The following is a 26,591-nucleotide window of genomic DNA, read 5'->3' as shown; positions in this document are numbered from 1 at the left end:
CGCTTACGGTCCTTTGGTTTCAAAACGGCACATTCGCTTCACGCTCCCCTAGCCCCCACTGCACGCAAACGACACCGTTTCTTTCGTAATCATGCATTCCGATGCTAAGGTACAAAGTGTTGCAATTCCCGGGCCCGTAATCTAGCCACCGGCCCAAGCCACCCCGCCCCTTCCAGAGCCCCTGGGCACAGCTGAGCCTGGACATTCGGAGCGCCAGATTCAGCATGGAGAAAGCCTGTGGGTCAGCGTTCCAGAAGCTCTAAGAGAACCATTCCCTCCCCCCGCCACGCACACACACACTTCACTTTGGAAATGAGAGGGGGTTAGACCAAAAATAAGATAAAAGAAATCCGTAGGACTTGAAAGGACACAAACTTTTTAGAAGTCCCGCCCTTAGACCGGGGTCAGCCGATTCGACACAGCAGTGGCAAGGGGACGCTGTTCCCGCCAAGACACGAGAGGTAACGGGGTGGGGGGGGGGGGTGGGAAGGATGTCCTCGCGGGAGAGATTTTCTTAAAGTTGGGAGTGACTGGCAATGGCTTTGGCTTATACACAAATACAGTATTTTGTCGCCCTGCTGTGCTGAAAGTGCGAGCGTGAACAGATTGTCAGCGGAGCGGAGCGAGGGGCGGGAGGGGGGCGCCTAGCGGAGCGGACGCAGCTGGAGCTGCTCCCGAGGGTGTGCGGGTGGCAGGTGGGCTGCCGCGAGGATCCGGGTGGGCCGAGCTTCCGACTTCAGAAGTGGAGGGCTCTGATGGCTTTTATAGAGCCGGCTGTGCTAGCAGCTCACCCTCTCCCTGCCTGGGAGGTGATAGGCCCCACTCACTGGCCTTGCAGCCTCCTAAGTTCAAAGAGAAGGTAGAGCAGGTGGGAGGCATCAGGCCGATGAACGTGGGTTTTGAGGCTGGTGGAGGGAGAGAAAGCTGGCCACCCCTAGGGCAGACCACTTCTGCGGTCTGGAGTTCGGAGTGTGGGTGGCCTCAGTGCAAGCACAATTTCACATATTTGAATTTTGTTTGTTCACTGTGCAGTGTGTGTCCGTTGCAGCTGGAGGAAGATACTGAACTGACCCAGGAAGCTGATGTGGCTGAATATCCAAGAGTCACAGATAAGGGCAATTTTTACCCCCTGAATCACACACCTCTTTGATGATGATGTGATTAGGGTGGTACTCGCAAGCGGAGGTAGCCATTTGATGTTTGGAAAACCTGCTAAGCCTGTTGCCCAGGGACTGTGTTCCATTTGTGAATTATTTGGACAATTGTCCAGTTGGAAAGGAACAGACAGGAGCTTTATAACAATTTTACAAAGCTCACCCTGAGATTAAGCTGTTGAATGTATACTTCCCATTAGTGTTTAATTTTCAAAGTATTACTGATTCTTATTTTTATGAATCAAGTCCTTGGAAACGCCAAGTCACTTGAATGAAATAGCAGGATGCTACCCCTGTGGTAGGTTCTCTTAATTTTATTGTGGTATAAATGGAATAGCATATGTTCTCAGGTATAAGGTTTGTCGTTTGCCAATACATCCATTACCAAAGCTTTAGATTCCCATCGAGTTAGTGGGTTTGGGTTTTTTTGTTTGTTTGTTTGTTTTTTTGGGGAGCAAAATCTTTCCATTTAAAAATTTTGTAACAAATAGATTCTCAATTTTCTTAAAAATCATTTTGCCATGTTAGAGGATGCTTTTTTGGAAGAAGACATCTGGGAATACAAATCTAAAAGAAAACCAAAGCCGGTACATACAAATAATTGCTCTGAGAATACTCCAAAATCTGTTGAAAAAGCAACAGATGGAAAATACCAGTCAAAACGAAACAGAAATAAAAAAAGAACGGTAGAAGCTAAAGACAAGACAAAGGACCCCGAAATTTGCCTTGGAGAAACAGAGAGTCAGACTTCTGTAGCTTCTAGTCAGAATTCTAGTTGTGAGGATGGTATTCAGCAGTCCCAAGATCAGGAGGCCACTCCAGGAAAGCACTGTAGGACTCGCAAAAACAAACACGTATCTCCAAAGATACGTCCAGTTTATGATGGATACTGTCCAAACTGCCAGATGCCTTTTTCCTCATTGCTAGGTCAGACACCTCGATGGCATGTTTTCGAGTGTTTGGATTCGCCACCGGTCTCTGAAACAGGTAAGACTGCAAAAAAGGTAGTAGTTTTTAAATAGCCTAAAAGATCTGCATTAGGCAGAGGAATCAGTCCAGTGGAACAAGCAAGGCAAGCAGGAAACTGAAAGGGAGGGGAGGCGCTGAAGTATCAAAGTATAAATGACTTAACCCTAGAAGCAAACAAAGAAACCCTTCTTAAGGGTAAAAGGATAAGTCAATGGTATATTTGTAGAGAATGTTGCAAACTTGAAAACAGTCGAAATGCATTTTATTATTTGATGAAGGTTCCTAAACATCTCCATTATTTTTTTTTTGTCAGTGTTAATTGAGCACATACTGTGCTAGGTACTTTAATTCTGTTTACTTACTTGACTCTCACAATGACCCCAAAAGGTAGGTGGTACTGACCTTTTATAGATGAGCATTCTTTTTAGAGTTTTACTTATTTTAAGTAATCTCTGTGCCCCACGGTGGGGCTTGAATGCACGACCCCAAGATCAGAGTCGCATGCCCAGGCACACCTATAGAGCAGCACTCTTGAATGTTAAACTGCCCATTTTGTTCTCTTTTGTGAAACAGAAATTTAAAGAATTATGCATATAGTCAAGTCTTTTTTTTTTTCTTTCAATATATTTATTTTGAGAGAGCGCACACACAAGCAGAGGAGAGGCAGAGAGAAAGGGAGAGGGAGAGCATCCCAAGCAGGCTGTCAGTGCAGAGCCCACATGGGGCTTGAACTCACGAGCCATGAGAGCATGACCTGAGCCAAAATCAAGAGTTGGGATGCTCATCTGACTGAGCCACCCAGGTGCCCCTATAGTCAAGTCTTCTAAATGTGATTGTGTTGGATCTGTCGTGGTATTGTACAGAAAGAAGAACTGGGAAGGAATCTTGGGTTTTTAAGATTCTAATTTAAAATGTGCCAAATGATAAATGAAGTAATGCTATGCTTTTATTATCTTTTAAGATCTATAATGTCATGTTTAACGTAGGAAGTCCTACTTGGAGTATATGAAGAATGGGTTGTTATGATTTGTGTATTTCAGAGATATCATATATACCATATATAGATTTCTAAATCTCAAAGAATTAAAATTCAGCAAAATAAAAATACTACTCAGTATGGCTTATATGTTATGTATGATTCAGAAGACATTTTTATTATTAACCTCTAGTTATTTTAAAGTACTGCACGAAGATGCAAAAGAACTTTAAAAAAATTGGCGTTAGCTCCTTTTATAAAACGAAAGCCTCATCAAATGCGAGTATTTTTGCTCTTAAGTGGCTCGAAAATCAGAAATGGAAGTTGGACTCCCGTGGGGAGCACCTCAGGGTGACATGTCTTAGGATGAAACCACCTGAAAGAGGTTTTTCTTTAGGTTTTTCATTGCCTAACCTCAGACAGACTCTTCTGGAATTGAATTCGGTTCCGTAACAAATACTTTGATGGGGTGGTTTTAAGTTAAGCAGTGAGGTCTTCTAGTTTAATGTAACATTTTTTGGAGAGGAAGAGGGGTCATTTTTTTTATTTTTATTTTTTTATAAACCTGGGAATTAACGTACAAGGGGATTTGCCAAGATGGTTTCCGGAATGGTTCTCAATCATAATAGCGTGATGGGGAGTAGTTTGCAGATTATTATTAAAGCCTTATTATTAACCAGTTTATCAAATTGAATTTCAAATCTTAGAATCTAAAATATTCAGTGTATGAACAGCTATTACTAATTAGACTATTACTGTTATCCTATGCAGTGTGAATATTAAAAAAAAAAAAAGGACCCTAATTGGGTACTTTAATCGTCACAAATCCATACTGCTTGATAAGATAAAAATTGGGGTAGAACTTTAGTTCTCTGACAGACACACTAGTCTTTTTCACTCTTTTTAAAAATTTTTTTTCTTCAACGTTTATTTATTTTTGGGACAGAGAGAGACAGAGCATGAACGGGGGAGGGGCAGAGAGAGAGGGAGACACAGAATCGGAAACAGGCTCCAGGCTCTGAACCATCAGCCCAGAGCCCGACGCGGGGCTCGAACTCACGGACCGCCAGATCGTGACCTGGCTGAAGTCGGACGCTTAACCGACTGCGCCACCCAGGCACCCCTAGTCTTTTTCACTCTTTATTGCCCGAGCAAATCTGGACTAGTGAGCACCTGTAAATACTTCATGTAAGCATGAACTGCATTTTGAAGGAGCTCGTATTTATGAGAGTTACTTGGGGAAGGGGGGGGAAGGTATTAGCCCTAAAAATTGTTTTGAAAAAAGATTATCTGCAAAGAGACTTTAAGAAGTATTTGATTTAAAACTCATAACGAGCACCTTGCAAAACCATACTGGATTATTGTTATTTTATGCTGGATCTTTTGATTGCATAAAGATAGCCACGGTCCTAAGGCTTCAAGTAGGACTGGTGACTTTTCACTTACGTGTTGACTCTGTGTTTTGATCCTCTATTACTTTTTTTCTTTGTTAAAATTTTCAGAGTGTCCTGATGGTCTTGTGTGTACCTCAACAATTCCTTCCCATTTCAAGAGATACACTCACCTCCTGCTGGCTCAGAGCAGAGCCAGCAACCAGCCTCTCGGCAGCTCACCACATGGGCCAGGGGGTCGTTTCGGTGAGACTAATTCAGGCTTCCTCTGTAGCCTTGAGGAAAGATGGTCTCTGCATCAGAAACAGACGGAAAACTTCAAAACCGTTTCACCTACGCCCTCATCAGTGACACCGTGTCTAAAGCGATCTCAGTCTCCTGCTCAAACCAATACCAAGATATCTTCTTTGACAAATCTCCAAACATCCCAATCCACCCCACGACTTGCAGGATGTGTTAATAATGACAAACCAGTAGGAGTTGGTTTGCCTCTCGCTGAAGAATTAGACAGCCAAAACAACTCAGAACGCGCACTCTCGCCACTGCCAGAAAATGACTTTTGCAGCTACGAAATCTCTTACTCTCCACTTCAAAGTGATGAAGAGACTGACGAGATAGATGAAAAGCTAGGTGATTCACAGCAGGAACTGCTGTTTACAGAAAGCTCTAAAGATGGCAGCCTGGGAGAAGATGACACCAGCTCTTCTTTGTTTCACCAACTCCGTGGCTCCTCCCTGAGGGACCAGCAGGAGCGCGGCCCCCACGTGCACGGCTCCTTAACTCAGGATCAACACGATGAAGTATTGTATAAATACAGCACGCTCACCGGTTCGTCTCGGCCTCTTTTCCAGAATAAGAGCATCACTTCACGTGACGATGGGGCACATACCGGTGATGATTTCGTGCCGTTGCCATCGGCATTCGCAGAGGGGCTTCTTTCTAGTTATCAAGCTGTCACAGCAAAACCTGGCAAGCCAGAATGTCGGGCAAATAAACAGAAACAGGTACTTGAAGAATCAGCTGTTGGCAATCAGGTTTCCCTTCCATCACTTAATCGTGACATGCCAAAAGCTTTTGGAAGCCGGGGAGAAGGGGATCTTTCTTTCCATCCAACCCAAAGTAAAATTAGGAAAGCATCAAATAGGAACTTCAGTGCTAAGAACAGTACTAACTCCACATGTGTCTGCGGAAAGGCATTAGGTGGTGTACAAGGCAGTAAAGTTACAATTCCAAATACAGAGAAATCTAGTGCGTCTACTGCGGCCGAGTCTCTGAAAATACCGCCATCTGGTCCAAGCTGTCCTGCGACACAGTCTTCTTCCAAGGTAATGAGACAAACGGATATAGGTGTTTATTTTGGTCTGCCACCCAAAAGAAAAGAAGAGAAATTGCTGGAGGCAAGTGCAGTCGAAGGGCTGAACTTCAATCCAGCTGTAAGTCCTAAGGAAAAGAGGTCCCGGCAGCGCAAGAGGAAAGCAGAAAAATCATCAAGTGATTTAGAATTTGATGCAAAGAATTTAAGTGAGACTCAGCCCTCTGTGGGATTTTCCAGTGAGAGGTCACAGCATCAAAGAAAGCGACTGAGAAAGTCAGATTCACTACAGGCAGGAGCACATCAGAAGAGGTCACATCGCCTTATTGATAGGACAGAATCCGAATCCCTCAATTTAAGGAAAGACAAAGTCTTCGTAAAATCAGCTTGTGGCAGGCTGCAGAGAGGGAACACAAACATCCCAGAGTCATCTAATGCAGGACAATTAAGAAAAAAGACATGCCCATTCTATAAGAAAATACCTGGTAAGTCGAAATGCCAATGTTTAATATACCTACAAAGAATCAACTTAAAATTTCATGTTCATTCCCCATGTTATGTGTCTGTGTTTGTATAAAACAACTTTTATATGTATTTCCTTTGTTTTTTATAATTCATTGACCTGTAACAGATTTTTTTTTGGCCTATTTGAATGTTTTTGCCCTATTCAATGCAGCAAACTTTTACTAAATATGTTCTGTGTACGAGATCCTATACTAGTAGGTAGATATTACAGATTTGACACAGTTGAGTAAAGGTCAGCTTAATATGGAAGGAGGAAAGGCTCTCTGTAAGTAGTTATAATAAAAACAGTCCCTATGCCCTTAAGAGAAATACTGAGTGCTAAATAGCTTCAAAGAAGGAAAACTAACAAATTGCATAGGTCATAATAAATGTCAAATAGTTTTAATGCACATCATAACTTAGTTTCTCAGCCTTTTCATATTTTATAATTCCCAGTGCCTTCATAAGTGAATTACAAAAATGCATAGTAAAATGAATTTTATTATTGAAGAAACCAGTAACTCTTCTTCTGAAGAGAATATAAAGCTGCCAAAATATACCCGGTTTCAGAAAGACTTTTTAAAGTGCTTTGATATTCCCGATCTAGAATCCAAAATGTTTATGTAGGGAATAGCATTTATGTACATCAGAGCTCCAGTTTTGTTGTTAATGATTCCTGTGATGAGTTTTCTGTATTTTAAGTGAGCCAGAGACTGGTATGCTGTGTGTGGATAAGCCTCAGTGGGATTGTGAAATATGCCTGTTTACTGTCTCATCACAATCCACACCCTTGGCTGTTTCTTTCATGAACATTTTTCAGAACACCTCAACCATTTTTTTTTTTCTTATAACTCCTCTAGGTAGCCTTTTTTGGGCATTTTTTTAAAAAGATTTTATTTTTAAGTAATCTCTATACCCATTGTGGGGCTCGAACTCACAACCTCGAGATCAAGAGTTGCGTGCTCTGCTGACGGAGCCAGCAGGCACCCCAGAATTTGTTTTCTTACTTCCTCCCATCCCGCACCGTGAAATTCGAATACTGCATATGCTGTTCATCTGTTATCGTACTGTGACCCTTTGGAGACCCTCAGCCGCTGTAATTTGTAAGATTACTTGGGCCTTCAACCATGTCTGCCCCCAGTGTGCATTGCCAAAATAGAATAAAATAAGAAGAAATATAGCATTTTCCTTTTGCTGTTTTGTAGAAGTGAAGGATTTAAGTCAGGAAAACAAAGAAGTAATTGGTTTGTAGCTTAGCATTTTAATTTCTTTTGGTACAGTTATTCATTGAAAAAGCAAAGGCAATAGTGGGATATTTACTAGAAACTCACAAGACTTCTTTTCATTTCTAGTATCCGATTTTGCTGCATTTATGTGGAATAAGGTTTTAGGGTATAAAGCTCAGTTGGAATCGAGATGTATAGACGGTAGGATCTGTTTACATTCGAACTGAGCATCTTCCACCCCGTTAGCTATCACTCAAGCAGCTGTGTGCTCTTTCTGTGACAGGGACTGGCTTTACAGTTGATGCCTTCCAGTACGGACTGGTGGAAGGTTGCACAGCCTATTTTCTCACACATTTTCATTCTGATCATTACGCTGGATTGTCTAAAAACTTCACATTTCCAGTTTATTGTAGTGAGGTAAGTTTCAGTATTCTAAACTCTAAATGTATGGAATGCAGCGAATTTCTAAGCAGTGTGGTTGAAAAAGAGTAACGTTGTAAGATCTGTCATCCTACTAGAAAAGCTATGAGAAAATAGATTCCACATTAAGATTCTAAAATTAAATGAGCTATTGTCAATAGTTACAATAGGATTAAAAAAAAAATTTTCTTTTACGTTTGTTTATTTCTGAGACAGAGACAGAGCATGAGTCGGGGAGGGGCAGAGAGAGAGGGAGACACAGAATCCGAAGCAGGCTCCAGGCTCTGAGCTGTCAGCACAGAGCCCGACGCAGGGCTCGAACTCACAGACTGTGAGATCATGACCCGAGCTGAAGTCGGACATTCAACTAACTGAGTCACCCAGGCGCCCCTAGGATTTTTTTTAATGCTTTATTATATGGAAACCGTAAACTACTTCATGCACTTCATGGTGCACTAAAACGCCTAAGTTTCATCCAGTAAACATCTATTGAGTACCTTAAAAGACATTCAAGGCAAAATACCTAACTTCAAGGCACTCACAGCCTTCAGGTGATACTTTTCCAAGTACATGGTGATGGGGTTGGTATTGTGCTAGAAAACTGAGCAGAATGCCAGCAAGTAGGAGAAAGTGCTTTACACTGTCCTAGGCCAAGGTCAGAGAAAGTTTCCTGGTGAAAGAGATACCTTGAATTAATTATTAAAAGGTGACTATTTTAAGGGTGCCTGGGTGGCTCAGTCGGCTAAGCATCGGACTCCTGATTTCAGTTCAAATCATAATCTCAGGGTTGTGAGATCGAGCCCGGTGTCAGGCTTCGCGCAGGGCATGGAGACTGTTTAAGATTCTCTCTCCTTCTGTTTGTGTATTCTCTTTCTCTCTCTCTCTAAAAAAAATAGAAAAGAAATGACTATTTTAATGCCTACTACTAAGGGATTTGGCTAGAATTTGATTTAATCCTCAAGCATTCTTGAATTCTTGAATTCACCTCTTTTTTTTTTAATTTTTTAAAAATTTATTTTAGAAAGAGAGAACGTGAGTGGGGGTGGGGCAGAGAGAGAGAGGGACAGAGGATCTGAAGCAGGCTCTGCGCTGACAGCAGTGAGCCCGACATGGAGCTCAAACTTAGGAAGTGTGAGGTCATGTCCTGAGCCAAAGTCGGACACTGAACCAACTGAGCCACCTGTGTGCCCCTAACCTCTTTATTAATGAGGCAACTGAGGCTGGGAAAGGGGTTAAATAACATGCCCCAAGTCATAGAGCTAATGATGGCAGAGCCAGAATTTGAACACAGGTCTGTCCGATTCCAGAACCAGGTGGAAGAGAGAGGAGAGGACATTCTAGGTAGAGAGTAGAGTTTGTATAAGCGCACACACCCCTTAGAAATCGACCCATCCCAGGCACTTCGGATAATTCAGAATGGCTAACCATGAGATAGGGAATAACAGAAGATAAACCCGCAGAAATGAGCAGGGGCCGGCTCATGCGGGGTTTTGGTTGTCATCTGGAGATGAGGGACTTTGCATAGATAGGGAGAGCCAGCGACAGTGTTTAAGCAGAATTGCGACAGTCATTTTAGGAAGTTTTTTTTTTCTGGTATTCGAGAGGATTTCCATGAATATCAGTGGGAGAACAGGTAGACTAAGATGCTTGGTTCTAAACTAGATCTGAAATAGGAGACTTAGTGTTTCGCTGTATCAGCAACAAGTGCGTTCTGTTTTGCAGATAACCGGCAATTTGTTGAAGAGCAAACTTCACATGCAAAAGCAATATGTCCATCCACTACCAATGGACACTGAATGTATAGTAAATGGTGTAAAAGTCATTTTGCTTGATGCCAACCAGTAAGTATTAAAGTTGTATTAAGGCTGGCCTATTTTTTAAAATATTAACAAAAATAAGTTTATCTATTTAAGAACTGTCTTATTGAAACCATTATTCCTATATTTAAAAAAATTCCTATTTTAAAAAATTCCTAATTTTTAAAAATTTTTAAAAACTCTCACATGTGTTTCTCCTTTTGAAAAAAAAAAATGTGCCCGATTACAGAATCAGTGATTAAATATAATGGGATCCTTTAAATATTATCTAACCCATTTTGATGCAGTTTAAATTACTATGTTTAACATACGACATCCCTCTTATTTAAAAAAAAAAAAAAACATTTTAACGTGTCGCTGTTTTGAAGACATAACCTTTTGCCATTTTCTTTTTTCTTGTTAAAAAAAAATAATTTTGTTTGTTATTGAGAGACAGAGAGACAGCATGAGCATGGGAGGGGCAGAGAGAGGGAAACACAGAATTGGAAGCAGGCTCCAGGCTCCGAGCTGGCAGTACCGAGCCGGATGCGGGGCTCGAACTCACAAACCACGAGATCACTACCTGAGCCAAAGTCAGAAACCTAACCGACTGAGCCACCGAGGTGCCCCTGCCATTTTCTTTATTTTTTTTAGTGTTGGCCATTTTCTTTAATACCACTTATATAAGTTAACAGATTGTACTCCATTCAGATACCAGCGGATTTTTGTTTCCTTTTAAGAAATTCTTCAAGCTTTTAATACTAAAGTCTTGGAATTTTTTTTTCTTGAAAATGGTTTCCCTTTTTCCCTCTTTTTTTTTCTTTTAAAAATTTTTTTTTCAACGTTTATTTATTTTTGGGACAGAGAGAGACAGAGCATGAACGGGGGAGGGGCAGAGAGAGAGGGAGACACAGCATCGGAAACAGGCTCCAGGCTCTGAGCCATGAGCCCAGAGCCCGACGCGGGGCTCGAACTCACGGACCGCGAGATCATGACCTGGCTGAAGTCGGATGCTTAACCGACTGCGCCACCCAGGCGCCCCTTTTTTTTTCTTTTTAAATGTAAAGCACTGTCAGTATCATATTGCCAAAGTGTAATTCTCAACTGCACTTCTTCCTACTTTTCATACAATTTTAGCCTTGTGTACCTTAGAGATCACAGATGTGTAGAGAATTAAAATTAAGACTAGGTCTCCAGAAATCCAGACCCATGCTCTGTCTTCAGGTTGCCTGTAACTTTCTGTCTGCTAACTTCTGTTTCTTTTTTTAATCACCAATTATGACAACTCAAGTTCTGATATTTTTTAAGCCAACTTTATTAGGCATAATTTACATAAATAAAATCGACCCATTTTAAGTGTTTGCTGAATTTTGACAAACATACACACCCATGTAATTCCCACCATAGTAAAAAATTATATCGGAAATTTTCCCCACCCCAAAAGGTTTCCTTATGCTCCTTCCCAGTCAATCCCGTGCTGACTCTGGCCCAGGGAACCATTGATCTGTTTCCTATCACCATGGATTAGGTTTGTGGTTCATTTCCTGAATCCTAGGGATTCAGCTAAATGAAATCGCATAGTATCTACTCTTTTGCATCCAGCTTCTGTCCATGTTTTTGAGATTCATCCAAGCTGATGTGTATATCAGTGGTTTGTTCCTTGTTACTGCTGAATAGTATCAGTTGTATGGGCACACTACAATATCTTTATTCACCTCTTGATGGACAGCTGATTTTTGTTTATTGACCTTATATCCTGAGACCTTGCTAAACTTGCACAGTAGTTGTAGTAGGTTTTTTATAGATGTCTTAGAAATCTTCTACGTGTATGATCATGTCATCCGTAAGTATAGACAGTTTTGTTTTACTTCTTTCCATTCAGAGTGCTTTTTTTCCCCTCTTGTTTTTGGTCCTGGCTCAACCTCTCAGTGGTGAGAGCAGAGATACTGCCTTGGTCCTGACCCTAAGAAGAAAGCTTTCAGCCTTTCTCATTAAGCTTGATGTTGGCAATGGGTTTTTCATAAATGCCTTTTATTAGGTTGAGGAAGATGCCCTCTCTTCCTGGTCTACAGAGTTTGTAATCATGAATGGATATTGAATTTTGTCACATGTTCCTTCGCCTACTGAGAATATCATATAACTTTTCTCCTTTATAAATGTTAACAGGGTAAATAATCATGATGGGTTTTCTGAATGTTAAACCAGCCTTGCATTGCTGGGATAAACCCCACTTAATCTTCATGGATTATCCTTTTAAAAATATATATTGCTGGATTTCATATGCCAGATATTTTGTTAAAGACTTCTGTTATCTGGTTTTCATAATGGATGTTGGTCTGTAGTTTTTTGGTTTTTTTAATAATGCTTTTGTCTGGTTTTGACATTAGGGTAATGCTGGCCTCATGAAATATTCCCTCCTCCTCTATTTTCTGAAAGATGTTGTGTATATTGGTATTTCTTCCCCAGTCTTGGTATCATTATTATTGGTAACGTTGGTATTATTTCTTTCCCACTTCAGTCATTCATCTGAAGTTTGGGGGCAGGAAGCTAAGGGGTAATTTTTAATTACAAGAGTAATTATGTCATATTTTTTCCTAAAATGCAAAATTAAAGTTTCCCGTGTTTTGGCAGTAATTTCCAAGCCCCAATATGGTAGAGAGTCCCCAAGTCTACCGTGAGGCCCAGTGGTTCCCTAGGAAGACCCAGGGGACTCAGAAAAGTTGTCCTACTCATGGTGACAGCGAAAGGATTCAGATTAAAATCAGCAAAGGGAAAAGGCAAATGGGGGCAAAGTCCAGGAGAAACCAGGCCCGGGTTTCCAGGTACCCTTCTAATGAGTGGCACAGATGCACTTAGTTCTCCCAGCAGCCATGTGTCACCACACATGCAAAGCCTGGCCAAGCTGGGAAGCTCATGGAGCCTTGAGTCCAGCGGGGACGTCAGTCATGTGCACGTGCAGCACCCACGTGACTTGCCTTAGCTACTCAGACTCCAGGGCCCAGAGAGCAAAACCAGATATTCATCATAGGAAACTCCATTAGCATAAACTCTCACATCAAGTGAGTAACACGTGGCCCCAGGCGTCAGGCGCACCAAGCACTCTTACGGGGCGGAAGATTCCAAGGGCTCAGAACTCCTCTCTCAAGGGCCGGCCAAGGACTAGTTCTAAAGACACGTTTTAGGTGGGGAAGTGTGGAGTTTGAACAAACCTGGCCTGTTGAATTAATCCTTTCCTGCGCCTGGATTTTTTTTTTTTTATGATGTAAATAAACTTTCTAAAGTAAAAATGCTCCATTTCCTCTCTGTATGCAGTGCTGTGTCCTGCCATCAGCTCCTAGAGTGTCTTCACCTCCTGAAACTGAATAAGTTCTCTTCCTTTGGCTTCCTTGCGCGTGTTAAGAATATTCCTTTGTGTTCAGCTGTCCAGGTGCTGTCATGATCCTGTTCTATCTTCCTAATGGTAAAGTCCTGTTACACACCGGAGACTTCCGAGCACACCCCACCATGGAACGTTCTCTTCTCGCAGGCCAGAAAGTCCACACGCTTTACTTAGATACGACGTAAGAGAGGCTTTGTTTGTATGCTTCCTTTTCCCGCTGACAATATTTGCCCTGTAGATCATGAATAATGTGCACAGGTGCTTAGGTAATCAAAATGATGGCTGATTACCAATTACCATCTTAAGACTATTAGAGAAATGCTGTTTGAAAAACTACATACTTGCTTAAGAACAAATTTGAGAGGACATAGTCCTAACCAGCTACGACTCAGTTTTTTCTTTTTTGTAATTTCCTTTTGAAAATGTGGTTTCTGTGAGAATCCTGTTACTGAAACAAGGAAGGAAAAACGCGGGGGGGGGGGGGGGGGGGGCGGAACTTTAGGAAACACCCTTTTAAGTTATTTTTTCCAAGTACTTGTGTAACTATTAAGTGTAATTGTGGAGAAGAAACAGAAGCCAAAATGCAATTCTGCTTCAGAATATTCAAAATTCTTTGTTCGTTTCTCCAAGTGTAATTTTTAAGTGACAACTTTGAATTCCTACATGTTATATAAACATAATGGCACCAGCCATTTTTTTATTATATATTAAAATACGTCATCATTTTGTTAGAATTTAATTATACCAACTATTTCAACCTGTTTTAAGAAGTGAGTTTGGATGGCATATTTTAATAAAAAAATGGCCTTTCCACATCCAGTTTTCTAACACTATAGCTAATTTTTCCATTTTTTAATATGTACTTTAAATACTAGGTAAATGAAGAAAATAATAAGTAAAAAAAAAAAAAACCCAAAACACCTTTTTTTTGTTACTTAGTTTTGCTCAACATAGAATTCTGAATTTCTTTGTGGGTTTTTTATCAGAGAAAAGACCTAAGTGTCTTCTCTATTATTATGGCTGACCAGCAAAAACAATTTTGAAAATGGGGAAAAATATGTTTCTTTGATATTTTTACTTTGTGACGTTTTTTAAGTAAAAAAAAAAATGCTTGATTTTCATCCCAAGTGGAGACAGGTAGCTAGTAGTCTTAGGGTTAATTTTCCATTTGGTGTTATTCTATTAAGGTAGACTCCAACTGGATCTGTAGTATTCCTGTAATATTGTCCATATTTCTGTACCTCCTCAGAAGAGCAGATAACCATGTGAATGTTCACTGTTTGATTTAAAGCTACTTCAGTACATTCAAATTTGATTTCATCACTTATTTATTTATTTAAAGATATTTTTTTCTAATGTTTATTTATTATTGAGAGACAGAGAAACAGAGCACTAGCATGGGAGGGGCGGAGAGAGGGAGAAACACAGAGTCCGAAGCAAGCTCCAGGCTCTGAGCTGTCAGCACAGAGCCCGATGCAGGGCTCGAACTCACAAATCGCGAGATCATGACCTGAGCTGAAGTCGGACGCTTAACCGGCTGAGCCACCCAGGCGCCCCACATCATTTTAATTTTTAAACGAAATCGGAATTCTTTAGGTCAGAGATAATCCCTGTCACTAGTATTTTCTTTGATAGTGATTGGGGTTAAAACAAAAAAGCTGCTGAGGTTTGTAATTCACAGCTAAAGTAGCTGGCCGGCTAGAACAGTCCTTTAAGAAAAAGGGGCAGTTTCTTTATATGAGGGTGATAAAAGAAATATGAAAAAGATACATTGAAGATGCAGAATTCCATCAGAAATTACCCCTGGCCTGTCACAAATATTTTAACCGTAGGCAGTCCATAACCAGAGTGGTGTTAATACATCATACTGTTGCTATACGTACGCTTGCTAAAGCTTGTTTTCTAGAACAACGTCCAGCCTAATGCTATGGCTTTCTTGTTGCTCATTTAATAAGTACCGTTTTTAACATATTACAGATACTGCAGCCCAGAATACTCCTTCCCGTCGCAGCAAGAGGTTATCCAGTTTGCCATCAACACTGCCTTTGAGGCAGTAACTCTAAACCCACGTGTTCTTGTTGTCTGTGGCACCTATTCTATTGGAAAAGAGAAAGTCTTCCTAGGTGGGTGGTGGCTGTATCTAATTTACATTAATATATTATAAAGATCAGATTCTCTTTTGCATAAAGCCCTTTCAGTCTGGATGCTTGCACTTGATACTTCTTTCCTGAAATGGTGCAATATTACCTTTGAAGAAAAATTGATAGAGTTGGGTTCCTTTAAACTTTGAAAGGCTTAACTTAATGGAAATGCCTGGTAAGTGCGTGTGCCATTGCCTATGCGTCTATACAGTGTTTCTAGAGCAAATGTCTGTGCTACGTTAGTATTTCGGTGAACTTGGAAAATTTACTAATGCGTAACTGTGTCTCCGCATTCTTTGAGGATAACCATCAATTAATTACTTTAGAGAACAGTTTTAATTTTTGTACATAAATGATTTCTGGATATGCAATTGTAGCTTGTCCAGATGGCATTAGACTATTTTACAAAATACTTGGCATTTCTTCCTGATTATGGTCGCATCGTGGCAAACATTAAGATATGAAGTGATAAAGCCAGAGTTTTAACTCCTCCAACTTTGGTTCCTTCCTTTCCTCTACCCCTGTCTATACATCTTTTGCGATTTTTAAATACTAGGTCTTAAAAATAAGTTCTTTGGATTTCTCACAGTTCTTACTTCATATAGTTAACCAACAAAAGTACTCAGTGTTTTTGAAATATTAAAAGTGTGAACGTTTTGAATTTTTTTTTGGGGGGGGGGAGTTCTTATTTTAAATTTTGATTAAGTTGTAACTTAATTTTTTTTTTATAAGCTGTGATTTTACTATTTTCAACCTTTTCCTTTGCCTATAGCCATCGCTGACGTTTTAGGTTCAAAAGTGGGCATGTCCCAAGAAAAATATAAAACCTTACAGTGCCTCAACATCCCAGAACTTAATTCCCTCATCACTACAGATATGTGCAATTCACTGGTTCACCTTCTCCCAATGATGCAAATTAACTTTAAGGTAAGCATTCATGAGATGTCTTTTTAGCATGAACTAGAAAAGGTAATGCAATGATTATAAACTGGAATCCCATTTTACTTGAGTTTAACTTGGAGGAATTAGAGTGGAGTCATAGTAAACTTTGCCCTAGAAGGTCTTTGAAGTGGAATTTACAGTGCTTTTATTTTGTGTGTGTGTGTGTATGTGTGTGTGTGTGTGTGTATGTGTGTGTGTGTGCGCGCACGTGTGCGTGTGAACAGCTGTATAGAGTAATTCACATCGCGCACGTGTGCGTGTGAACAGCTGTATAGAGTAATTCACATGTCCTGGGAACTAGAGAACTATCATAAAAGAAACAAAAGTAGCAAAGTATGCAACTATCTGATCATTCACACCTTATGTTTTGAAGATTGTCTTCCATTCCTTTCCAGTGAGTAGAGCAATGAATGGAGAATTCTAAGAGTTCTTACTTGTGTTAAGGTCTATTCTGTATTAATTGTAAGCCCTTATAATACTGATACATGTTGGAAATTTACGGGCTGTGAGGATTAAGTGCAACAGCGGGAGTGCATTCAAAAAGGGTGTTCTAGTGTTAGTTCTGAGGCAGAGGTTAAGAGACAGAAGATATGACCTCACTCTGATTTGGGGCCCTTATTTGTCAGGTTTACTCCTATACTAAGATTCATTCCATTTACTAACATTTGGACACCTAGCAATGGAATACATCAGAACTGTGTATTAAAAATAGATCAGAACATAATGTACACACACACACACACACACACACAAAATGTATTTTCACTTTTGTTAAGATGTTCATGAAATAACATTTATGGAGCTTTTTGAGATAGCTTTAAAAAAAAAAGAAAATGAGTTATTTTAGTTCTAGCCCCTGGAATAAGGAAATTGTATCTGGTATAACTATTCCTTTGTTCATGAGATAAAGGCAAAATTTTTGTGGTCTATTTTCCTGAGTATATAATTCATAAAAAAATTCAGGGATAATCAAGTCAGAGTTTTGTCCCTCTAAAGCCATCTTTGGAAAAGTACTTTAAATTTGGGAGTCATCTGATTTGTGTGGAGGTTAATGAGATGTTGATTATTCATAAAACGAACATTGATATCTTGAGGACAGTATGGCATGTTTTTATGATTTTTATCTTAAAGTTTTATTTCCTACTAACTTAGTTTGTTCCCTTTGAACAAATGACCCATTTAGGAGGATAACAGGGGTGGAAGAGTCAGAGTTTTGTAGAAATGAGGGAGTAGAACTTTTCATGGAAGAGTTTTTAAAGGTACCTTGTGCTGCACGGAGGTCACGTAAGCAAAGAACGGCAGTTTGGCAATTAGAACATGTTGGGTGACAAGAACTGTTTGAAGCGATATTGGAGGAGGCCAAGTGGTAGAGGGCTGAGGAGGGAATGAGAAGGTATAAATGGCCAAGTGAATGAGAAGGTAAACAAATGGCCTAAAAAACATGAAAAAAGAGGATCAACATTGTTAGTCATCAGGAAACCATAAATCAAAACCACAGTGAGCTGCCATTTTACACTCACTGGGATAGTGATAATAAAGAGACAGACGATGTCATTTGTTAGTGAGAATATGGAGAAACTGGAACCCTATTTATTGCTCGTGAGATGATTAATGGCGCAGCTGCTTTGGTAAACAGTTCGATAATTCTGAAAATGTTAAACATGGAGTGACTATATGACCAGCTAATCTTAGGTGTATGCCCAAGAGAATTGGAGACATAGGTCCACACAAAAACGTCGACACAAATGTTCACAGCCACGTTATTCGTAATAGCAAAGAAGTGGAAACAACTCAAATATCCATCAAATGATGAATGGATAGACAAAATGTACCATATCCATAAAGTAGGAATGTTATCCAGCTATAAAAAGGAATGAATTAATAGTACACGCTACAGTGTGAATGAGCCTTGACAACATGATGCCACGTGAAAGAAGTCAGGTACAAAAGGCTACGTATTGTGTGATTCCATTTATGGGAAATGTTCTCAGGAGGTAAACCTTAGACACAGTAACTAGATTAGTGGTTGCCAGGGCTTCAAAGAGAGGGAATGAGGAGTGACTGCTAATGGGTAGTGTCTCTCTTTGGGGTGATGAGAATGTTCTAGAATTAGATAGTGATGATGGTCATGAAGCTGTATGAATATGCTAACAGCCACTGAACTGTGCACTTTGGGGAAAATAAATGCTAGCAGTTGTCTGTCTTGAAGACAAGAAAAAAAAAGAATATCTTAAATCATTGTCTTTTTCTGTATTTGTTATCTATTGTTGGTATTGCCTTCAGTAGCCCTTCCCCTTCCTCCATGAAAGTTATTGATGACATTTTTGGAAATTACTTATCTACAAAACACAGGTGGAGTGGAAGCTGATGGTTACCATGGGGCTGTATTTTAGTTTGTACCTCAAGCCAGTTTTTTTAATTTAAAAAAAAATTGTTTTAACTCTTATTCATTTTTGAGAGACAGAGTCAGTATGAGCCGGGGAGGGACAGAAAGAGGGAGTAAAGCGAACTTTTTTGCCAGCCAAAAATAGTTCTGTTGCATCAGAGCTAATGATTGTGAAAAGGTAAATATACAATTTTCAGGGTTTGTTAGGCAGGCTTGAAAGCCCTAGAAACCCTATAAAACCATTCATGCTATCTAGTTCAGTATCCCAAGTCCATATATGTGGTACACAGTTAATTACCACCTCCAGTTACCTGATTGACTGTGATCAAATATTACAACAGTAACGTTATAGATGATTACACACTGAAAACCAATTCCGGTTGCATACAGTGAAAGCAGTTTTATCACAAACTAGTTACCAATAAACAGACACAAGTCACGGATCAGAGACTTATATTGACTAGATCATTCCTTTTTTTTTTTTTTAAGTTTATTTATTTATTTATTTTTATTTCGAGAGTGAGAGAGCGTGAGTAGGGAAGAGGGAGAGAGAGAATCCCAAGTCGACTCCACACCGTCAGCGTGGAGCCCGACACGGGGCTCGAACACACAAATCTCGAGACCGTGACCTGAGCCGAAATCAAGAGTCGGATCCTGAACCAACTGAGCCACCCAGGCGCCCCAGATCATTGTTGATAAAATTCCTAAGATGGTAGTAGTTCTTCAGTTTCGGCTAATGAATGACTAGTGGCTGTTGGCAGTCTTTCCTGTATGTTTGGCTTGGACGATAGTATCCTCGGTTTTTGTTTGTGGCGCGGGTTGATGATGTTTTTGTGGTAACTTCGGTTTGTTTCATGAAAAGTGGAAATTCTCACTTAATTCTACTGAGTGTTTTTGCAGAGCAAATAGGAATGGATGTGTTTCATGACTTACATTGAGAGCTGGACTCTCACTTTACGATATTATACATATAATTGCTTTTGTTTTGTATTATTTCCTTTTCTTTGTGAGCACAGGGGGAAGAGAGTTTGTACGTAAGCAAATAGTACTACGCTTACCTAGATCTAGACTAAGCAAGACAAAACCCCCAAAAGTTTGCAGAGGCAGGGATTATAATGAAAACTTAGCTATCTGTCCATAACCTAAACTTTTTTGTGGAGAGGCAGTAATTGGTAAGAAATATGACTGCTTAATGGTAGGGATTTAATGAGAAATCATTGATACAAGTGAGAAGTCAAAAGATTGTTATTAATTCAGCAATGAAATATAAACGTCTGATAAACACAGTCAAATGTTTAGCCTCTACGTAGTGATCAAACATAAAAGTAAAAAACAAAACAAAACAAGGATATGTTTGTCTTCTACCAAATTGGCATACTTTTTAAGAAAGTAATATTCCTATGCCATGATATAGAGAAATTAGCACTCTTATCCACTTGGATAGTAGTGGAAAGTGGGGTAAATCTTTTTATTCAACAATTTCATTTCTAGGAATTTCTTCTAAAAAAGGAGTCCTTTGTGGGGGTGCCTGGGTGGCTCAGTCAGTTAAGCGTTTGACTTTGGCTCAGGTCATGATCTCACGGTTTGTGGGTTCGAGCCCCGTGTCAGGCTCTGTGCTGACAGATCAGAGCCTGGAGCCTGCTTTCGGTTCTGTGTCTCCCTCTCTCTCTGCCCTTTCCCTACTTGTGCTTAGTCTCTCTCTCTCTCTCTCTGGAAAGTAAATAAACATTAACAAAAAATTTAAAGGGGCACCTGGGTGGTTCAGTTGAGCATCTAACTCTTGGTTTCAGCTCAAGTCATGATCTCATGGGTTCGAACCCCACATCGGGCTCTGTGCTTGCAGAACCTGCCTTGGATTCTGTGTCCCTCTCTCTGCCCTTCCCTGTCCATGTTTTCTCTCTCTTTCTCTCAAAATAATAAATTTTAAAAAAAGAAAAGACAACTGTTTCTTTAAAAAAAAATTTAAATGAATCCTTTGTGAAAAGATCAATCTGTAAGGCTTCCAGTTATTGATGGTGTCATACATGATCAGAAGTAGAAAAAGTTAAGACAGGGCCTATGGTTTCCATTTCTAAAAAAGATCCACACTTTTATTGACCATCTCCCTGCCGGGCTATAAGTTTCCAGAACGTGAAGGCTGTGTGTCTTACCCAGCACTCTGACCCCATGACATGGCCTAATACTGGAGCAGATGTTTATTAGATGAGGGACTAAGTAGATGGATGAATGGATTGGTCTTTGTTTTCTTCAGAACTTTCTACCAGCATCTTTTATAATACTTAAACAGTTCAGAGCATGTATGCTTAAGAAAGAAAAGAGCTTCAGAAATCCAAGATGACACCATGTGCAGTTTAGATTTTTTATTATTTTACATAAAACTAGAATTTTATTATAAATTTACACTAAGCCCTTGACACCGTGGGTTTTGTCTTACGACCAAAAGTATTAGACTTTTGGTATCTCTTGTCCCGTGACTCTTTTTATTTGGATTTTTCTCATCTTTCAAAGATTGAACCTGGGTCACTGTCACATTTCATCAAATGTCAGCACTTATGATGACTTTAGTTTGGAAAATTCTGCTCAAGATTTCTTAGGGAAGCCCAGTACTTCCAATGGTAGCAGCATGAAAAGTGTTGAAAGTATTCTAGTTCGTGTTTGAAGAGTGAAAAGGAGTGAGCCCCCAAGAAGAGTGCCAGTGCGTGTCTTGGAAGCGTGCGTGTTGAGTCTGAAGCATTGCTTCCGCTTTCTATCCATCCATCGGTCCTCCGTTGGACATATGCACGTGGATACGTTTGGCTCTCTGTTTACCCGTGTCAGTATTAGTATCTCTAACAGGGATACTCTTACATACTATTATTATCCCTAACATCCTAGCCATGTATTCAGTATCCTCATAGTAGTAGGACTTGGAGTTTGTTTTTTGTTTTTTTCCATTCTTTTTTTTGGTAGCTGGTAGGTCATCTTTAAATACATAATTCTTATGTTTAAATGTGCCTCATCTTATTTTCAGACTGGACTTAAGCTTGTTTAACTTTAGATAAGGGGAAAAGGGTTTTGGTTTTTTTTTTTTTTTTTCAGTGATTTTGACTTTTTTTTTTTTTTTGGAAGTATGGCTCTAGGTTATTGCAAATTAATGTTCACCAGGTGCCAGCTCGCTGAGATTATGCCAGCGTGATCATTCTGTTTTCTTCCGCATAACCCACCTTCACGGACCATTAAATAAGTATCCTATTTTTATTTAACAGGCTTTACAGAGTCATTTGAAGAAGTTCGGTGGAAAATATGATCAGATTTTGGCTTTTCGACCTACAGGATGGACACATTCTAACAAGTTAACTGGTATAGCAGACATTATTCCCCAGACCAAAGGAAACATTTCAATATACGGTATAGTTATTACATTTTTTTTTTCACTTTTAACGTCTGTTATTACATTTTTAAAAAGAGCTGTGAAAATAAGATCCGAGAAAAACAGACACCAAGGAATCTTTAACATTCGAGTTTCGAATTCCTCTGCGTTCTCTACAGCTGTATCTTTAGTGCGTCGTAAACTGAAAGAAAGGAGTGTGGCAGGAGTAACTAAATGGGCATTGGCTAACACACATCGTTCCGTTTGCCTGATCAGTGCTGTGTGGACGAAACCGTAGAACTGCTTGGGAGGAGGGGGGGGCAGTCAGTTATATCCTGGACATTCAGGTGCCATCGTCAGGCTGTCAGCAGGAAGACTGGATTAGACGCCATGACAGCAAGAGGTACAGATTTGACTCACTTCTCCCATTTCTTGGAGGGGCGTTACCGTTGTCCTCAGAAATCGCTTATTGGAAGACTGGGTGATGGAAACATTTTTGCTGTGTCACTAGCCTAGTGACTTAATTTCAGCCCCGAAAGACCCTAGTTAACTCACGGCAGGACCCTTTCTCCCTCCCTTTCTCTGTGGTTCTTCATCTTCAGTAAAGATAAAAGGGTTTTTAAGATTCCATTTTTATTTTGTTGCTTATTTTTCATGTGTGAGAAGCTTGGGTGGCTGGAATCTGCTTACTTGCTCCGGAAACCAAGAGACTTCTTGCTTGACACTTTTCAAATTTTATTCATTTTTTTCCGGGATTTTCCTGAAACACGTGGCTGAATGAAGTGTTTAAGGAGAAGAATTATTTTATTTTATTTTTTTTTTAAATTTTTTTTTCAACGTTTATTTATTTTTGGGACAGAGAGAGACAGAGCATGAACGGGGGAGGGGCAGAGAGAGAGGGAGACACAGAATCGGAAACAAGGAGAAGAATTATTTTAAAAGAAAACCTAATTAAAAATAAGAATCTAGAGAGGTACATATTAAGAGTCTACATAGAGGGGCACCTGGGTGGCTCAGTCGGTTAAGCATCTGATTTCAGTTCAGGTCACGATCTCACGGTTTGTGAGTTCGAGCCCCATGTGGGGCTCTGTGCTGACAGCTCAGAGCTTAGAGCCTGCTTCAGATTCTATGTCTCCCTCTCTCTGTTCCTCCCCTGCTCGCATTCTCTGTCTCTCTCAAAAATAAATAAATAAACATTAAAAAAACTGACCCTTTCTTCCCCTTCCTACTTTAAAAAAAAAGAAAAAAAGTCTACATAGAAATGCAATAGAATTTTTTAATGTTCAAAGTTCCTGTATCATTTTAATCTTTATTCTCCATAAAAGTTATTAACAATTTTTTTATCAGTAATAAGGCACCAAGGAGTTTCTGACAAAAATACTGTGGATTGCTTTACCTTTTTATTTTGAGCTTGTGTGGGGTTTTGTTTTAGTAATTTGATTTTTCATAGGCGATACCTTTTCTTTTGTGTTGCAGGAATCCCTTATAGTGAACACAGCAGCTACCTAGAAATGAAACGTTTTGTTCAGTGGCTGAAGCCCCAGAAAATCATACCTACCGTGAATGTTGGCACTTTGAAGTCTAGGAGCACAATGGAGAAATATTTTAAAGAGTGGAAATTGGAAGCTGGATATTGATGTTACCTGAAAGGACTCAGAACTAGTTAGGTAACTTCCGTAGAGCTCATTACTAGTTAAATCTTAAGTGATATGCAACACACTTTATACGAAAGGCTTCGTGAAGGCTGCTCAGATAAATTGTTTCCTCATTTACATTTGAATAGCACGTTCATGGTGCCGAGTGTCTCTGCATCCTCAGTAATGATGGAGACTGGTCTCCCAAGTACCCTTGATTCTTGCTCCTCCCACCGAAGCAGGTACATCCTGCTGCATCCAGCCTCAGGAGAGGCAACAAAGGCAGCCTGAGGGACCAAAGGATTCATGATGATAATGGATAAATGAGATCGAAAGCATTATATACCTGTCATTTTGTATTTTTAAAATTATTTAATATGGAGCATATTTTTATGAGATAACTTTTATGTGGTATGTATACTTAAATAAAAAATCTTAAATTTGCCATGGTGTCTTTTGGTTTTTAGGATTTGTAACTGTGATATTCATACAATTTTGTAAAATTTCAATGAAAATAATTCACCATGTGACTAAAGAAGATGATCCAAAGAGCCTAGGTAGTCACCCAATAAAGGGTGGCGAAAAGAATGCATGAATAGATGTTTATCCGAACTATTTACTAAAGACATTAGATTACTAGAAATTCAGATTGCAGCGTTTTGGTTTTTTTTTAAATGACATTATATAATTTATTTATGAATCCTGATCTGTCCAACACAGACTAAGTAGTTGATCCAATATGAAAATTTGGGGCAGGCCAATTCATGTTAAAAATGTTTTGGGGTTAAAAATGTTTTAACAATAAGAAAACGGCAAGTATAATGAACACATGCATGTGTGTGTATGTGTATTCTTGCATTACCTCTAGCAGTGAAATTATTTGGGAGATTTAAAAAAAATTTTTTTTAACGTTTATTTATTTTTGAGAGAAAGGGACATAACACATGTGGGGGAGGGGTAGAGAAAGAGAGGGACACAGAAACTGAAGCAGGCTCCAGGCTCCCAGCTGTCAGCACAGAGCCCGACGCGAGGCTCAAACCCACGAACCATGAGATCATGACCTGATCTGAAGTCGGGATGCTTAACCAACTGAGCCACCCAGGCGCCCCGGGGGATTTCTTAATAAAGGTTTTCATGGAAAATTATTTCCAGTAATGATTTCAGTCACCAGAAGGATAGTGTTCTCCACGAACTTTATTTTCACAAGCTTGGGTTTTACATTGCTTTGGAGGTAAGGATTATACAGATCACATTTAAGGGAGGAAAAGCTTTTAGGGGCACAGTGGTAATAAATCCAGTTTAATGTTCTCAGTTGACTTCAATTACACATTTAAAATATTTTAGCTTGTTTGGGCTTGATGTTTGAAACTTTTCATTAGTTATTAAGAGTTAGAAAAACTTAGTCTAGCCCACAAATACAGGCCTTTTTATTATAGGGAGATGGTCACGTTGCTTATGGTCATTTTAATTTATTATTTGAGTAATGAGGTTTTTTCCTTAGAATTGTGATTTTTTTTTCCCTTGGTAAAAAGACTTTTCATGATTTTGAAGGCTTTACCTTGAAAATCCAGGCATGTTATTTAAGGGCAGCCTCAGCCTTTTTATTATCCAATGCAAAAAACATCTTTCTACACAAACAGCACTATTTGCAACAACTTGGAATGATTTTGTTTTGCTGCTCCTGCCGCGGAATATGCAGAACCTCGTTTAGGGCCCATCCCAAAGAGTTTTAAATATAAGTCACAATCACAGCCAGGCTTCTCTGGGCTCTGCTGAGAGCTATATATGAAATTCTTCGTTCCAATACCTAACACTTCGGTAGATAAGAAATTTCAATTTTAAAGTGAAATGAAAGAAGAAATCTACCATCAACCAAAAATAAATGGATGACAGCTCTCGAACATCTTAAACATGTGTAGAGAAGAAATAGAATTAAGCCAACGTAGAGAAAAATGTTTTACTATTTATGTATTTGGAACTTTCCAGAAAAACTGGTTTACACTCTTACCTGACACCGAACATTAAATTCCCAGAGGCAGTGACATTTGACAGGCCGATTTTTCACGTTCTCGTGACTTCAGTGTAATAGAAAAACCTTTTCTACTTCTTGTCAATGCCTTTTGTCACTGTATTAATGTACCTAAATATGAAACTGGTTTTCAGAATAACAAATTTTATTTCATGGATTATTCAGTGACTCCGTTATATTCCTACAAACCAAATACATTCCGAATTTCCTTGTTTGGTCCTGAGTAACCATTGATAATAACTAGACTAAGAAACTAAGAAGAAGATCATCTTCAAGTACTAATCCTCAAAATCATCTGTCTGGAAAGAATATTAATATTGACTTGTAACTTTTCTGGTGGCTTTATTACTATTCATTTGGTTCACCTGACACCGATCTGATCTCAGGAAAATTCCTATAAAGGAGTTCTGTGAAATCAGCAAAACCGTAAGTTAATGGTTATCGGTAATAGAACGGTTTAGGTCTAAGAATGACTTCTATGCTGAATAGTTGGAAGCTTTTAACTCGGCAGTCATTTTAATCTGCTAATTATGTTTCCTCTTTCCCTTAACATCTACCCCTTCCTCCTTGAAGTAGACCTGTCTCCTTGCCTAGGTCTCATTCCCCGCCCCCCAGGATTTCACAGTCCCATTTTTGGTAACCCAGAAATAACTTCTAAAACATTTGTTATGAAGTGTGCCAAGTGTATAAAACCAACTATTATGCAAAATGATTATTTTCGTTAAACATTCAAGGCCGGGCCAGAACTAGGGTGAGGCAGAAGAGGTTAGCGTATGGGAGTTGAAGAGGTGCTGACCCTGCCTCTTGCTGACCGTGCAGTTTGAATGGCCCAAGGAGGGAGAGCCTCCTGACATTTTATGCTAGGAAACCCTCTTGTCTCATCCTATTCCCAGGCCCTGCCTCGTAGGATCTAATTATTGAGTTTTTGTGAATCCAAAATGGTTTTCTAAATAAAATGCTATTTTAACTGTGTTTTGAAACAA

At 39.6% G+C, this 26,591-nt stretch overlaps 1 protein-coding gene across 2 annotated transcripts; it reads left to right on the top strand.

The window, feature by feature from the left end:
- The first annotated feature begins 282 nt into the window (after positions 1–282).
- On the top strand, positions 283–24,024 carry DCLRE1A (DNA cross-link repair 1A). 2 transcript variants are annotated; one of them, XM_043597600.1, is made up of 10 exons: positions 283–461; positions 1,033–2,141; positions 4,602–6,287; positions 7,816–7,949; positions 9,675–9,793; positions 13,168–13,308; positions 15,105–15,250; positions 16,041–16,195; positions 21,842–21,983; positions 23,422–24,024. In XM_043597600.1, exons 2-10 carry the CDS (start codon positions 1,676–1,678, stop codon positions 23,580–23,582), a joined length of 3,150 nt encoding a protein of 1,049 aa, XP_043453535.1. In that variant the 5' UTR covers positions 283–461; positions 1,033–1,675; the 3' UTR covers positions 23,583–24,024. The 2 variants fall into 2 exon arrangements, with proteins under 2 accessions (XP_043453535.1, XP_043453534.1); XM_043597599.1 differs by lacking the exon at positions 283–461 and adding an exon at positions 514–695.
- Positions 24,025–26,591: the final 2,567 nt, after the last annotated feature.

Source organism: Prionailurus bengalensis, chromosome D2 (genome assembly GCF_016509475.1).
Source record: "Prionailurus bengalensis isolate Pbe53 chromosome D2, Fcat_Pben_1.1_paternal_pri, whole genome shotgun sequence".
Lineage (NCBI taxonomy): Eukaryota > Metazoa > Chordata > Mammalia > Carnivora > Felidae > Prionailurus > Prionailurus bengalensis.
Note: the sequence above shows the minus strand (reverse complement) of the source record. Positions and strands in the feature narration are given on the sequence as shown.